Source organism: Bos taurus, chromosome 4 (assembly GCF_002263795.3).
Source record: "Bos taurus isolate L1 Dominette 01449 registration number 42190680 breed Hereford chromosome 4, ARS-UCD2.0, whole genome shotgun sequence".
NCBI lineage: Eukaryota > Metazoa > Chordata > Mammalia > Artiodactyla > Bovidae > Bos > Bos taurus.
The window spans coordinates 77477568-77494030 of NC_037331.1; the positions used below are offsets into that span (position 1 = coordinate 77477568).

General features: G+C 43.3%; 1 protein-coding gene across 2 annotated transcripts in view; it reads right to left on the bottom strand.

Annotated features, from left to right (window-relative positions):
* Positions 1-1275: 1275 nt before the first annotated feature.
* STK17A (serine/threonine kinase 17a) overlaps positions 1276-16463 on the bottom strand; it is a 36260-nt gene continuing 21072 nt past the window's right edge. The window contains 5 exon segments of one of the 2 annotated variants that reach the window (NM_001083422.1): positions 1276-1948; positions 2389-2568; positions 2656-2704; positions 5710-5836; positions 15346-15490. In NM_001083422.1, the coding sequence (NP_001076891.1) occupies positions 1624-1948; positions 2389-2568; positions 2656-2704; positions 5710-5836; positions 15346-15490 (826 nt within the window). In that variant the 3' untranslated portion in view covers positions 1276-1623. 2 annotated transcript variants of the gene reach the window in all.

Genomic DNA, 16463 nt, shown 5'->3' on the forward strand with positions numbered 1-16463 from the left:
AATCAATATGCCAATTTAGTGAGAAAACAGTGCAACCCGAGGGTTCGAACTACCTAATCAGTTTCATCTGATGGTATTGGAACAACAGAGCGTGAGCGATGCTCACGTGGCAGGACTGGGAGCCCACGGAGACCAGGCATGTCCAAGTCCAGCATGGTACCCTGCACAGACCTAAAAACAGATGGCTTGGTGCCCCCATCATCCTGATGCTGACAACTGAGCAACCAGGCTGGGAAGAGAGCATTGTATGATTCCCTAGCAGACTGTGTAGGGACTGGCCTGAGTAGTTCACAATACAGAGCACACGTGTACACACGGCATACAGGTCACAGACAGGTTGTATTAACCTGATACTAGGACCTAATACAAGATAAATAAAGACTCTCAGACTGTTCCATGTAAGAAGGATATTTAGTTGCTTTAAGTTGTACAGCATCCACTTTTACATTTGCATTTTTTAAAATAGGAATTTACTGTTCACTGTGGGGCCCAGATACAACTGAAGTATTCAACCCTAAATAAATGCTACTGAGTATATTCTAAGTCTTTTGGGGACAAGGAAGGGTACCTCCCTAATGACAAAGTCTCCAAAGTCAAATTGCTTATGAACAAAGTAAAGGTTTATAAATATTCTGGCTTTTTGTAAATTTTCCCAATATAGTTTGGGGGCTAATACAACTCAGCAGAAGTAGAGGCTCAATGGTCAGCATGAATATGCTTTATTTCTTATCCTGACACCTAGGGATTTTATTAACAAAAACAGCATTATACCATCTTCTCACTGACCAAAGCACCATTGTGTTGATCCGATCATGTAAGAGGTGACTCTCCTAAGAGACCAAAGTGACAGACCTGCGCAGGGATGCGTCTATGAAGGAAGGTGTGACGAAGGAGCTGCAGGCTGACACTGGTGGAATATCACAGGATGACTTAACCTTGGCCTTGAAAACCAGAACCATTTCAGAGGTGAAAAATCACACCACTCTTACTAGTGATGTTGAAGAAAAACAAATTAGCCAGGGTTTTTCACTGATGGGGTGACAAGCATTAGAGGAAAAAACAGACAACAGAAGCCAAATTAAATCAACATAAAGCAATAATATATAAATAAGACACTTTTAAACTAGTGGATTTATTCTAGGTCTCAAAAATTTAGAAAATACTTAAATTAAAATCTTACTCCCTCTAAAAAAACCCAAAGTGAAAAAGTATCAATTTTAGTAAAGGTATCAACATATATATATGCAGATATACATATGAATAATGCAAAACAGATTTACACAGGTGTTAATTTTGGCACTTTTACTTGGATTTTTACAGAAAGTGAATACAGATGTCTTTGCATACAAATTCTCATTCTGGAGAAGAAGGATGCAGAAATGGTTCAAACATCTCCCTTCTTAAAAAGAACATAGAAAAAGGTAACTTCACCCGTTAAGCCTCCTCGTTGGCCACTTGATGAATCCGGCTTGATTTCTCTCACTCCACAAGTTTGACAAAGTTATTTTAAGTTTCTATCACTGATACCTGGTCATCCACTTTCAGTCCATGTACCATTTGGCCAGAAGTCCATAAATAATGTTTCCAATGTAGAAATCTTAAAGTTCTAAAGGGAAATACTGCTCAGTAGATAAAGTCTCCTGGAATGTCTTGTAGCAAAGGTTCCTCAAATTTAAATCGTTTGGAAATGGCCTTTTGCTCCATTTTCTCTTTTTCAGACTGTCTGCATTGTCCTAAAGTATATGAAGTAACTAGAATTAGCTCCTCTGTTACGATGGATTCCTCGGTTTCTGGCTTCTGAGTATCTGAATTACTTTCAGACACAGGATCTGCTTCCTGGAGGGCATGTGCTTCTTCTAAGGCCCCTTTGACCTTGAAAGCAGGCTCCTGAACACCGCTCTGAGTCAGCCATGGGTGCTTCAGACACTCCTCTGCAGTGGCGCGATCTCTGGATAGGGATACACAGTTTACACTTAAGATGGCTTAAAACTTCAATCATAAGTCAGAGCCTAAGGGATTAAATTTTGGGACATAGGAAGAGCTGGTAAAAATCTTACTGTAGTTCCTGAATTAAAGGAAGTTTTAGCATTTGCTTGCAAAAACCGTTCCCCATAATGTTGAAAAATAGTATTTTAAGCAAGTTATCTCTGAAAAGCCCCCTTGAAAGACCAAGAACAGATGGAAAATATCTGTTACACTGAGGTGCGATTCACATTTTCTGAAAACATTTTTATTTCTGCCACTTTTCTTTCAACAGACGTAAAAAGTCAAAGATTTTAATGTAGTTTTATGTCTACGTTTTCATGTCTTCATTTTGGGGTTTCAGTTGTTAATCTGCTTTTGTTCAGAGTAGATGGCTCAAAAATTGATAAAGATCAGAATACTTACTCAGGTTTCTTAACTAAAAGTGTCTTGATGAAGTCAACAGCTGACTCAGACACAACATCAAATTCTTCCTCAGAATAACTTAAATTCATCTGTGAGATGTTGAGGAACGTTTCCTGTTTATCATCGCCCAGGAAAGGCGATATTCCTGTCAGCATGACATATGCTAGCACTCCAATGCTCCTAAATCAGAATGAAGAGGTAAGAAAAATCAGTATCACATTCATTTCTTAAAACTGATTTGATCAGTTTTTCATCAATGATTCTTACCACATATCTGTTGCCGTGCTGATAGGATCATAACTGAGAACTTCAGGAGCTAGTAGCAGAAACAAAAGAAAATATTTAGTTTTGTGGAAAAATGTAAACTTTGCTGTTAGAGATAAAAATTTAAATACTCAAAACTATATGACATTATCAAGGTTTGGGCTAAAATAAAGTAAGTTCACAGTATAAATCAAATTAATATGAATTAGTGTAAAGTCTAACTAGACATTTGTAATTAACTTAATTCCTTTTTTACTTCTAACCTCCAATGCTGGATCCTAGCAATTAAAAAAAAAATACTTGAATACATAAATACTACCATATAAAGTGATAACTTTTACTTTCTTCCCCCCTCTTCCCACACCCTCTATCTAATCAAGTATCAATCAGCTCTAACAGGTTCCTGCTTTTCAATCTCGCCTTGAGTCTGTAGTACGTCCCCCCAGACCCCTTTTGGACCTGCCTCTGATCTACTCTAAGCCGAGGCTGGAGTGAGCTTTTAAAATGCCCGTTAACTCAACGTCAGTCACCGAGGGTAGAAGACAGCCTGGGCATCGGATGACATGCATCATGCACAGAAAACAGGGACAACTCCAGGGGGCTGAGAGAGCAGTCTGCTTTGCTACCATCTAACTAGACCGCTGCCACCCAGACAAGGCAACGGAAGGGCAGCCCCAAGTGTGCGAGGCCACAGGGGAAATTCAGGAGAATTCTCCTCGGAAACTACTCACTGATACAAGCCAGTCAACCCAAAGATGATTTCTTTTTCACGAGTATACAGATAGGAAGGCCAGGCTATGCAGACAGTTAAGTACTGAATCCATTTAAAAACAGATCAAAGACTACAAAACTGTGGTAATTACAATAAAAAAGGGAATGAAAATGTTTCAGGGAAAACCAAAACACTCAAAGTCACACATGCATTAGTAGTTGGGGTCAAACCTGCCCCCGAATATGAGGGGAGGAAGTGGGGGAGGGGGAGGATATGAGGGGGAGAAGTGGGGAGGGCTGATTTCCTCAACTCCTATCTGAAGACGCCAAGCTGAGAAACAGATTATGAATATTACTTAAAAGTTTCAAAAGAAACTACTAGGAAATTTAAAATCAAATGCATAAAATCCAAATTACTGGACGGGAAAAAGTAAAACAGCCAAGACAGCAGTAGATGGTGGGTAGAGGGGGAGAAGGTAACATCGGTTACTTTTCTGAGTGTTTATGATGTGCTCAACACTGACAGAAGAGCATCACTGAGCAGATCCAATGAGGCAGGACTTGCACAGCCTTGTTTCATGGACAGAGAGACGTGTGGCACCAAGAGGCTTGGGGACCGAGGTCACACAGCTCACCAGCGTGGAGCAGCACACACCGGGGCAGAGGCGGCTTCAACTCCCCTTTAAAAGGCAGGCCAGCGGAAGGCAGACAGGAAAGCCCTCACGCTTTTCTGTATTATATCCTGAATTATTTTCAGTTTTTCCCAATTGGGCTTATACTATTTTTTTATAATAAAGTTTTATTTTTTTGGAGGGAAAAAAGCTCTTGATAGAAAATTGAGAATTTACCACAGAGCAGAAAACATTGGAAAACAAGCAAACAAAGCCCAAAACTCATTCAGCGCAGTAATTCCTGCTGGCGTCTTAGTCCATAGCCCTTCAGTCTGCATTGTCTGTGTTTCTTCCAGTTTACAAGGCCACCCACTACTCGCTGGCTAACACATCAGGCTACTCGCCCTGAAGCAGCACATTAAGCCACTTTCCTATCCCTTACACTGTGGTCAGGAGGTGTTATCAATCAGCATACAGGAAATTAAGTGTTCTAGTCCACCAAAAAAACCCCAAAACCAATATCTGAACGATGTTTTTCTGCCTGTGATATCTTTTATTACCTAATAAAGGATATGCAGTTTCAAATCGGGACTTTAGAATGCAATTTAAAATTTCAAATTATTTTTTGTGCTATCTATAAAAAAAAAAGCCCTATAGCTTTGCTTTTCTCAACCCTAACTGTGCCCTGGGGCTTTCTGGATGCCCTGGAATCCTTTTTTCCTTTCTACATACCACTCTCCTTTCTCATTCTATTTTTTGCCAAGCCTCCAGGCCTTCTAGGAGGAGACTTCCTGTCCTCTTCACACCTCTGCCTGCAGGCAAACCTTTCCCCCTAGACAGGGCCACAGTCTTCTCTCTCATCTTCAGCTCTCACCTGAGGCCACAAAAGCCATCCTCCTCCTCCCAGGGCTGCCATCATCCAAGGTCTTCCCATCATAAAGAGTTTCTACTCAGGTTTTAAATACAACGGTAATCCCCGGTCACAACCTTTAAATTATTTCACTGCTTTGCTCTTCTATAGAAGTCTCTTTTTTAAACCTCATTCAAACCACTAATACTTCTGTGTTCCACCTGTCTATCAAAAAAAAGTCATAGTTTACTTTATCTACCAACCTAGAAGCCATGGTTCCTGACCTGAACAGCTCTCTCCTTTTTCTTTCTGCCAGGAGCTTTCCCCTCTGTATCTGTGTAGCAGAATACCCGGTATTTCCCACACATGTGCAGTCACAGGCCTTGCAACGACTTTCACGATGTTTGTTACCAACTTGAAGTTCTTAACAGGTCCTTTACTTGCTCAATATCCTCCCACCCTCAGATAACCTGATATCCTATGCTGCTAAGTGAAGTGAAAGTCGCTCAGTCGTGTCTCTCTTCGACCCCATGGACTACACATTCCACGGAATTCTCCAGGCCAGCATACTGGAGTGGATTGCTGTTCCCTTCTCCAGGGGACCTTCCCAACCCAGGGATCGAACCCAGGTCTCCTTCATTGCAGGTAGATTCTTTACCAGCTGAGCCACAAGGGAAGCCCACTCCATTTAGAACGAAGCACCAATTTGGTATCATACTCTTTAAAGCCTTCCGTTTTTTAACTCAAACGAAGGGCTCTCTGACAGCAGAATTTCAACACAGTGGAAAGTTGGCCCCACCACTAATCATAGCACATGTGAGCTCCCCGGTGAAGGCGACGCCTGTCCCTAAAAAGAAGACACACCCCGCTCTGACAAATACTCACCCACATACTCAGGAGTGCCCATGATCTCTCGGAGTTCTTCGCTCTTCTTCATTATTCTTGAAAGACCAAAATCCACTATCTTAATGTCACCCAGTGGAGATTCACTTGTCAGCAGAATATTCTGAGGCTAAAAAATGATACCCCCAAATTAATAAATCATGATTGTGTATGAAGAGCAAAAAGAACAGGCAGCCTGTAAAACAGATTTTACCTGTGGAACTGAGAGTGAGAAATTTACCAGTGGACAGTCATTCATTACACAGCTCTGCTTACAGCACACTTCCTGTGTGTAAGGCAGGAGGCTTCGTACCATCTCTTCTCTGATGCTAGCTCCTCCTCAGGACATAAATATGCATCTATTCCTATCTTAAAAACCAAACCACTTATTTAAAAAAACAACCCTCCCCTATGACCCTGAATTTCTTTCTACCCAATCCACTCCCTCCCTCAAAGCTGAGCTGTTGAAAGCAAGGTCACTAGACCTTTGACCACTTCTCAATCCAGATGAATCAGGATTTGCCCCCTCGGCTCAGTCTGCTCTCACTAAGGGCACATTATCTTTAATAGTCGAAGGCCCACCAAGTCCGGGTGTCCTGCAGGCACTATTTTGCAGGCACTCACCGCTGGACAATCAGGAGCTTGTGGACATCCTTACACCCTCTTGGATATATCCCTCCTTCTATGGATCCCTCTCTATAGATCCTTTTCTTGGGATTTCTTTGTCCTCCTTTTAAGTATTGGTGTTGCTCAAGATCTCTTGCTGACTGACATTGTCCTGACACTCTGCATTCTATTTCTGAGCAATTTTATCTACCAGCAAAGTTTCAGTCCTCTCCAGACTCACAGCACCAATTAAAATCAGATCTTTTCATCTGGCTGAAATGTGCCACACCTTCGGCTTCTGCCTCGGGGCAAGGCCTTCAATGCAGTCAACACCTCGGGTTACAGATTCCCGTCTCAGTGCCCAAGTCAAACAGTGGGAATCATCATAAAATTCTGTCTCCATTTTCTACCACTGTCAGATCGAATGAAGTCTCCAGTCATGCTCATTCTAGTTCCTAGACCTCAGTATCTCCTCCACGTAAAGTCTGGGATTTCATTATTTCCTACTTGGACACGACCCTGCGTCTCTAGTTTTCCCTACCTTCAGCCCATCCTTCTCATACAATAATCTTCCCATAATGGAAGTCTGATCACGATATTCTCCCTATGTTGTCCAGCTGCCGTTCTTCAGCAACACACAAAACTCCAATGGAGTGGGGGTAGGGGGTGGATGCACATGGTGATGGTGAGCACTACCCAAATCCACAGATCAATAAGCTTCATATTCCTGGAGCCATTTTCACTCATTTGAAGAAGACACTTTAGCGCGAAAAGTCAAGCAGATATATTATGGACTAGAATGTAAGATTCATTAGAATTGTTTGAAATAAAGTATGAGGTGTGAAAGTTTATATTTGCTTCATAAAGGGTCTGCATTTAGTGTCTTTTGTTATTAAGAATATTTCCAAAGATAAATTGAGAAGCGTGCATACTTAGTCATGTCTAACTCTTGGCGACCCCATGGGCTGTACCTGCCAGGCTCCTCTGTCCACGGGATTCTCCAGGCAAGAATACTGGAGTGAGTTGCCACGCCCCCCTCCAGGGGCTTCTGTGAGGAATCTGTTCCCAATCGATCAGGCTGTAGTCCCTAAACAACACACGTGGTACACACCTCCGGCCTTGCCTCTGCTTGGGAAGCCCCGTTCCGCACTGCCTGACAAATTTATCCTCGCCCCTCACTCCAGGCACAGTGCGTGGGTCTCCTCTGCAAAGGCTTATACAAGACAAACTGCTCTAACGGTAATTTCCTATTTCCCCCATCACACCTGTGCTCTCGAGGGTGATACTGATGGTCACCCACCTTCCCTTCCACTCACACCCAGCTGCTCCATCCGACTTCCATCTTCTCATCTGCAGGGTCACTAGAGGGCTGGGGCTCTCTTCTGCGCACCATCTCAGTGGCACCTGACTCTACTGCTCCTTCCCTGCTTGTGAACTCCTTTTCTCCTGGCTCTCCTCCTAACTCTCGGCTCCTGCTATCCCCTCTGTTGTCGGTCTCCCGTTACCCGCCCGCTAATCGCCGGGTCCCCACAGCCTGACCTGAAGGCTCCTTCGTCCCGTCACCCCACTCCCGCCACACAGCACCCACCCGCACCACAGGCGGAACTGTCACCGCAGCTCAGGAGTCACCATCCCCATCTCTGGTTCAGATCTCTTCAACCAACTCCTACCTAATCTCTCCCCTATGATGTCGCAGAGGCGCCTCAAATTCTACAAGCTCCAGTCAGACTCACTCCTATTTTCCTTCCAAGTCAGACCCCCCACCCCTCTGTGGGCATCTCAGGTGATGCTCTTCGTAGCCGCTGGGACACAACACTGAGAAGCAGCTCCGTCTCTCCTCCCTCCCACTGCTCTCCCTTCTAGCTATTCTGTCACCATATCCTACTGACTTTAAATCCCAGATGCAGGCATTTCCAGACTTTGCCTTCTCTCCCACCACAGGCTGCTAACTCCAGCTACCATCACTGTTTGCTTAGTTGTACACAAAACTGCCCGGACTGCAGCCAGCAGGGTCTTCTGTCCTCTGCGTCATGCCCACACCCTTTCAGTAGCTGTCCCCAGCTCCTTCTGGATCCGTGAGCTGTCCCCACTGCTCACGGATCCAGAAGCCCCTGGCAGGGCGAGCTCCGGCCCGGCTCCCCAGACTCCTCATGCACCTGCTTCCCGCAATCAGGCAGAGTGAGGCTCTGGGACACTGCCAGCCCCTCACACCTGCGCTGCTCTCTCACAACAGCATCTCTGTACACCTCCTGTCCCCCACCTAGAGCACTCTTCTCTGTTCTGCTTTGCCTATCAACTTGGTGAGAGGACCTAGCACGGGAGGAAAGCAGTGTCGTGAAGGGCTGTGCTATGACACAGGAAGCTGAGGTCAGATGGGCCCTCTCTTTAAAAGGGGTTGTAGGGCTTCCCTGGTGGGCCAGTGGTTAAGACTCCGTGTTTCCAGTGCAAGCGGTGCGGGTTTGAGCCCTGGTCAGGGAACTAAGATTCCAGGTGCCCCATGGCCAACAAAAAACTCTTTAAAGTCATTTAAAAACAAACAACAACAACAAAAATTTAAGGAAAAGGTGTCTTACTGTTGACCCAACCATCCTGCCTACCCTTTTCTACTATGAAAGTGCTCTAGGTCTGTCACAGTTTGGATTCAGAAGCGGCGAGTGGGAAGAGTCTACAGCTTGGTGGGAACCAGAGCCACAGCCCTGGTCACTGAGGCATCACCAGGTTCAGGGCCCCGCCCTCAGCAGACAGGCACTGGTATTCACTGAGTAAATGAAGAAAGGGAACTCTACAAAAAAGCCCTGAGAGGGTCTCTACTTCGTGTCAGGCTAGGTGGTAACATGACTATGAACAATAAGCCCTTACTGTCCTGAGTTCATAATCAGAAGAGAAACAGATGGGCCTGTCAGGCTCAACTGACTCTGCTGTGCATCGTTAAGTACTGCAGTCCACAAAGTGCTTGGGCACTAAATGAACAAGAGCAAGGGATTCTACCTTGGAGAGTTCCAGAGGAGGCCAGGGAGCAGACCCTGAGGGGGAAAAAGGACTTCACCATTGACTCAGCCAAGTTTCATGGACTGCCTAGTGAGCTGTGACCAGGGGAAATGGCAGAAAACAAGATGTGTTCCCCGTTCCAACCAGGTCAAATAAGGACCAATAGATAGTACAACTCCAGGTAATTTTTAGCTCTACCAGAGTGGGTAAAGGGTGACAGCATGCCTCGCAAGTATGTATGAGTATGGATGCTGTTTCTAGGACAGTCAGGGAAGGTTTCCTGGAGGAAGCAGTATTCGAAGGGAGACAAATGTTAAGAAGGAGTCAGTCATGGGGGAGCATCTCGGGGTTGGGGGAGGCAAAAGGAAGAACTGCAAGCTGCAGACAAACACAGAGGTGAGAGGCAAGTGTGAGGCTGGAAGGAAATGGGGTTGGGGGCAGGGCCTGCAGGGCTCTGTGGGCCATTCAGGAGTGCCTGGCAGGAGGCAGAGCGAGGAGAGGGACAAGAGGGCATCCAGGGAAGTATGACCACAGGCCAAAGGGCAACAGGGAGCCATCCCACAGCACGGCACGTGCAGGGGCTGCCAGATGCACGCCTGCGGCCAGGAACAGCCTTCTAAAACACGCGCCTTTAGCCTGTTTTTAAAGGCCTCCAGAGGGAGAGAGACTGAGGCAGGTGTGATGAAGCATGGAATGAAAGAGAAGAGAAGAGATGTCACACGTTAGAAGCAAAATGCACAGGCCATTGAGACTGATGACATGCAGAACAGAAAGAGGGAGCTCTTGTCATTTGCTGATTGATCCGTCAGGTCCACAGACAGGACCATCACTTCAGTTTTCTCAGGACCACCCAGGACAGCTGGAAATTCAATCTGGAGAGAGAGCAAGGCCAAGGACAGGGCTTTGGGGCCAAGAGCACACGGGAAAGATTAAGCATGACACAAACAAGAGGAAGTGTGTATGTGGCAGAAGAGCAGTGGGCCAGGATGAGGGCTTGCTGATAACTAGGTTTAGGGGACACAATGAGAATCAAGGAGGAGGAGCTGGTCTGAGAGTGAGAACCCAGGTGTAACATCAGAGGAGGGGAGCCATGAAGAATCGCTCCATCAAACAGGACAAGAGGAAGAACGAGGACCATGAAGGAACTCGGAGAATGTAACTTTCGGTAAAGTTGTGGGAGAAAAAACTAGCTTACAGTAGGCGGAAAAATGAATGGAGAGGCTAAGAGATATAGTACCGGTTGTTTTAGCTTAAACATCTCCTGATCCCCTTGAAACCAGTGCTGTCCTGTTACAGAAAGGTCATGTGAGTCACAGAATGCAGCCTAAAATTACCTAGCACCCATATTACAAAAAGTAAATGAAATGGGTGAAATTAAATATATTCATTTAACTCAATTTATCTAAAAGTCCATACCTTCAACAGGTAACTAATATGCAAAATTATTGAAATATTTTACTTTTTTTTTCACACCAAGTCTCGGAGCTCTGGTGTGGACTTCACACTTGGAGCCCATTTCAGTTCGGCACCACGCAGCCAGTGGCACTGGATTGATGGTGCAGCCATAAACTCCTTAAGAGGGGGAAAAAGATTCAAATGACACCCCAAGAAATGGTCAGAGAATTCTGAGTGTCTCTTACTCAATGTGCTAATTATTACCACTATGCAATTTAATGGAATGAGAGTTTATTCCGAAAACAAATTCATAGAATAACTAAGGCTTTTCTGCCTATACTGAAAAAACCATACTGTGGCCAGTATTATCTCTAATTTTGTATAAAAACCTGTTTTGTTTTTTAAATTACAAAAAATTTGGCTACAGTAAACACCTGAAACTGAATAAAAAACTAAAACAACAAACTGCTGTCACTACAGAAGTCTCCATTGCAGAGGCGTGCTCCATGGTTATAAACACCCAAACCAGATAAAGCGCTCTCCTACCCCCAAAGACTGAGAAGCTTAACTGACCAGTGTTAGAATCAATTTCTCTTTGCAATGAGGTTTTGATAACATAAACCTCCTTATAAAGCCACGTTCTCTTTGTTACTTAGCTTCTAGCTAATTTTTCAGGGGAAAAAATCCTATACAGCACTGTGATTGTAAGTCCCCGACTTCTCAAAGCAACTGTAATTTTATTACAATAAAGAAATACTACTTACAATCAAATGTCATTTTTTAATAAAGAAATACTACTTACAATCAAATGTCATTTTTCAGGCAAATTAGATGAGAGGCGTTTGGCTCTGAATATATGTTCATCACTGCGCATGCTTCACCCTTCCCAGTACACCAAAAACACCGAGAGAAGTACTGCTTATCACTGGATCTGAAGGGTCATTTGTGATTAGTAAGACATGCTCATTCTGGGGATGTCTGTAAATGCCATTTATTCCCTTAAATGTTTTCCCTTACAGATGGTTTACCCTTTATATTCCCTGGGAACTGCTTTCTTTAGTTGTTATTCAAAAGCTTGCTGGTCGAGTGGTAATGCAATAAATTCTGTATTTGTGTGACCAAATTATTAGAATGTTACTGTAGTAGTTGAAATTGAGGCTTAGTCACAAGTGTCCATGATCTGCCAAAGTGAGAGACCTTAAACCCTTGAAAGAGATTACTAGAGAAAACACACATCTCATAATAAAATCACAGCCATTTCATGGAATTTCAGTTATGTTTTTTGTGTCCTCTAGACCAACTGTGCCCTGGTTTGACCACCAGTACATTTTTAAAGTAGAACTTACTCCTCTAAATAAAGGACTATAGTTTCCATCAGTCTCTGATGGAGAAATAAATCCACTTCCATAAGTGAAAATAAGTGCTAAAAACAAAGATAAGGACCTTAAAATTCACAGCTCAGTCAGTTCTCCTTTTTGTAGAATCCAGTTCATGATCAAGGCTGTGGCTCACAATACTTAATTCTAATTTAAGATGCACTCATCCCGAATAGAAAGAAAGAAAGAAAGAAGGTCCACTGAGGGGTAATGGGAGTGGAATACACAGGAAACATACAAACCATCCTCAGACAACGGGAATAGAGACACCTTCCCAAAATCTTATTTCTCAGCTTCAAGTGGGAATCCTTTTCTTTACCTGGGTATCTTCACCTCTGCACATTGTCTACTTACCATTTACTGAGAGTCACCACTGGATAAGACCATTGTAAAGTTGAGGCTAATCTGCTCAATAAAGCTTAAGATACCATGGACAAAATTTTGAGCAACATTTTATCAGGCAATGAAAGTTTAATTGACTTTTTATGCTCTAAAACCCAGGTCAAAATACAGAAACAGGTTAATAATCCTGCCTAAATAAATTGGAGGAATTGTTTAGAAATGTTACATGATACCAATCTTTCAAGTAAAACGCTGATGCCTAAACTTTCAGTAATCAATTTAAATCTCAAATGGAAAAGTTTCAGCTTCTAATGCCGAGGCTGCTCCTCTCCTTCCCATCATACAAATGGCAGTGGGGGCAGGTTTAATGACTGAACACCTAGTACAGAACGGTGAACGATCTGACCAATATAAGACCAGTGGAACACAAAGAGCCTTGGTTATTTTTTGACTTTTATTTTTTCGAACTATGTGGGATCTTAGCACCTCGACCAAGGATCAAGCCTCGAGCCTGCGTCCCCTGTATTGGAAGTGCAGAGCCTAAACCACTGGACCCAACCTTGGGTTTTAAGACTGACATTTGTACCCCTTTTGGTCAGTCCTCCTCCTGGCTGATGTAAAAGCAGGCCACTACGCCCAGGACCAGCTCACATTACTGAAATGATTTTGAGACTTGAGCTTTGTCCTGACTCTGAATGTTTTGGTAATCCTTGAAATACCTCACACATTTTCATTATATTTGTCGTGCTGATCTGTGATCAATAACCTTGGCACTGGGAAAGATAGTAAAACTTTCTTTATTGAGATATTCACTTTACTGTGGTGTCTGGAAGCAAACCTGCGACTTCTCTGAGGCCTGCCTGCATCTTGCTGAGGGTCTTCAGTGAATCAGTCTTTGGGCAAACTGACTGCCCGGGTTCTTACCTACTGAAGAGTGTATTTCCCATTCTTGCAATTATCTCTTTTCACAGGGGAAAATCTAATAGTTGCCTAACTAACTTCTGTCTCTGGGACAAGAATTGCCCATTTTCATCATCATGGGCAATAAAAATGGTCTAATGACTCAAAGTTACCATATATATCGGGGTTATCATTTTTTACAGGGCTTCCCAGGTGGCACAAGTGGTAAAGAACCCGCCTGCCAATGCAGGAGACATAAGAGATGAGGGTTTGATCCCTGTCAGGAAGATCCCCTGGAGAAGGAAATGGCAACCCACTCCAGTATTCTTGCCTGGAGAATCCCATGGACAGAGGAGCCTGGCGGGCTACAGTCATGGGGTTACAAAGAGTCAGACACAACTGAAGTAACTTAGCACACACCAAGTATACATTTAGCTCTGTAGCTTAGTCTCTCAAGCTCTTATCAAGACTGAGAGTCAACATTATAAACACACTGTCACTGGGCAGATGGCTGTTAAAAGGACAGTAGACACTCTTTGTCCAGGCTCACAAGGGTCATGGAAGCCAACTTGGGAATGACCTTTTGGTAGAAACCATTCCCGTCTGCATGGCTGCCTTTCCAACCCCACCTCTGACCTTTCCCTCCACAGTTCACTAGGAGCCAAGCTGGACTACATGTGTGAAGAGCGAGAGGGCAGGAGAGAGGCTGAGAACCCTCCGGGCCCCTTGTCTTCAAGCTCCTCTGGGTCTGGGAAACATGGAAGAGTCCTGTTTCCAACATCAAAGGCCCATCATCAAAGCCTCTATTAAATCTGGAAAGTATTCTATACCGAGTATACTGGGGAGAAAGGAATACAATTTATACTGAGTGTATTGGGGAGAAAGGGATATAATTTCCTTGTGTAAATACACAGTCGAACCTGGTAGTCAAGAACTTAATATTCACCCTTGACTGCTTTCAAGTAACATCAAAGATGCATGACACACGGTGTCGGCAACCTGTCTGACTCGCTACTTAATTAGTTTCTAGTCTGGATAATGTCACAGGTGGAGCTGTCATAAATTGAGAGCTCATTTCCTAAAGGTGTGATATTATTTAAATTGGGGTTCTGTTCGTGGAGGTCCTTTCTACATCATAAAACTAGCAAAATGTCATAAAATTAAATGTATGATTTTACAAAGTTGAGTGTGTAACACCAAACATGAGAGAAGGCTCAGCACAAACACAACTTTGGGGAATTTTTTTTGCACTGTGTGATACTGAGGCTTCTTAAAAGTCTGAGTTCACTGAAGCCTGGACTGCAAAGACCATCCCTTCCTGTCAAGTGTTCCCTTGGGAAGCATGGGTGGCTATGTCTTGCAGAGAGGATTTTTGAATTTCTAATGCACACGATACATTCAGGGGAAAAAACAAGAGCTCCAGCGGCCTGGTGCATGCTCTCAGGGTTTCACCAGATGACGTCTAAGGCCACTGCAGCATCAGCCTCCTGGGACCACATGTGGGTGCACACGTGTCCACACCTGCCTTCAAAAAACGTCCCACAAGCACTCCCATGTCTACTGCGGTGTAACCGCCCACTTTTGACACTCCTGCAGTATGGCGTGTGTACAGCATCATGTGTGTAAGGTGTCAGAGCGTGCCATCCAGCAGTAATTGTGGGTGGCGCCTGGATCCCCAGGATTGGCATCACCAGGAAGTCCACAGAGTCAGACATGACTGAGCAACTAAACCACCAGCACCAGCGTTTCAAGCCCTGTCTCCACCAGGAAGCCTGCACCCACCCAGAAATATTGCTGAAGCTCCATTTCTAGGGCAACATGTCACTATTTATCTTCCCAGGTACACACGTGTGCATATTCTCCCTGAAACACTGGCTAGAGGATAAGAATAAAGATTCAACTCTTACTTCCTTGTAACCCAATGACACATGCAGACCTGACAAATGTTTGAATAAATCACTGTGAAACACTTCACATCTGGGGTATGATTTTCCAGCAGCCTTAAAACTGGAAAGTGATTCAGTTTTCTTACCTTCAAATCAAGATGAACGACATCATGAGCGTGTAGGAAGCAAACACCTTCTAAAATCTGCCTCATGAGTCTCTGAACATCTTTTTCCGTGAAGGCTTCATCTCTATCTGCAACACACTGGTCAAAGATTTCACCTCCAGCCGCACTAGAAAAGAGGAGAAGCACAATTTAAGAGGAAAAGGACTCACTGAAAATAGTTGAGTCTTTTTGTTTCTAATATTTATACACACTAGGAATTCTTATTTAGATAGACTATTAATTTGAATGTGTGTAGTAAACTTTTGTCTATTTACATGCTGAAATCCATTTTTTAAAATAAACAGTAAAATCTTTAATATGAGCTCATTTTAGCATTTCCAAAGCTAAATAAAAACAGCTTAAGAACTTTAAGAACTAAACCTAAATGGTAAAATATATTAACAAAGTTTCAAGTAAAAATATTTCAAGAATCTTTGGTTACAAAATACATAAAAACATTATTTTTGCAAAAAATGCAAATAATGAAAATAAAGCAAATACCTTCCATTGACAAGCCATTCCCCAATCCAAGAGCCACACCTGGAGGCATGCTCTTAGCATGTGGGCATACTCCATCCTTGCAGTTTTGTTTTTAAAAACCACACTTAAAATGCATACAAAAGTATCAGTTTCATGCATTTTTAAAGAACACATAAATGGTAACACAGGACACATTCTACTGATTCTTAACTTTTTTTTAAACATGGCTTATGTGTTTTTTCCATGATGGGTTTTTTTAATCTACCCACCTCATGATTTTTCATTTCTGCAACCTTGTGAATAGATAAACCATAGTTTCTATATGAAACGTCCCCAAAGGCAAATTTATAGAGAAAGAGAGCACAGAAATAGCTGCCTGGGCAGGGGGGTGTAATGTGCATGAGGATGCTACTGAAAGCATACAAATGTTTCAAAATGGGTTTACTGTGATGGTTGTACAACTTGGTAAACTTACTAAAACCCACTGAATTACACACGTGAAGCCTGGGAATTATATACTATGTAAAGTATGCCTCAATAAAATAATTTTAAAAACCTCATAATTTACTTAGCTATTCCCCTTTGAAAGAGATTTAAGTTTTTTTTTTGGTCTAATTATT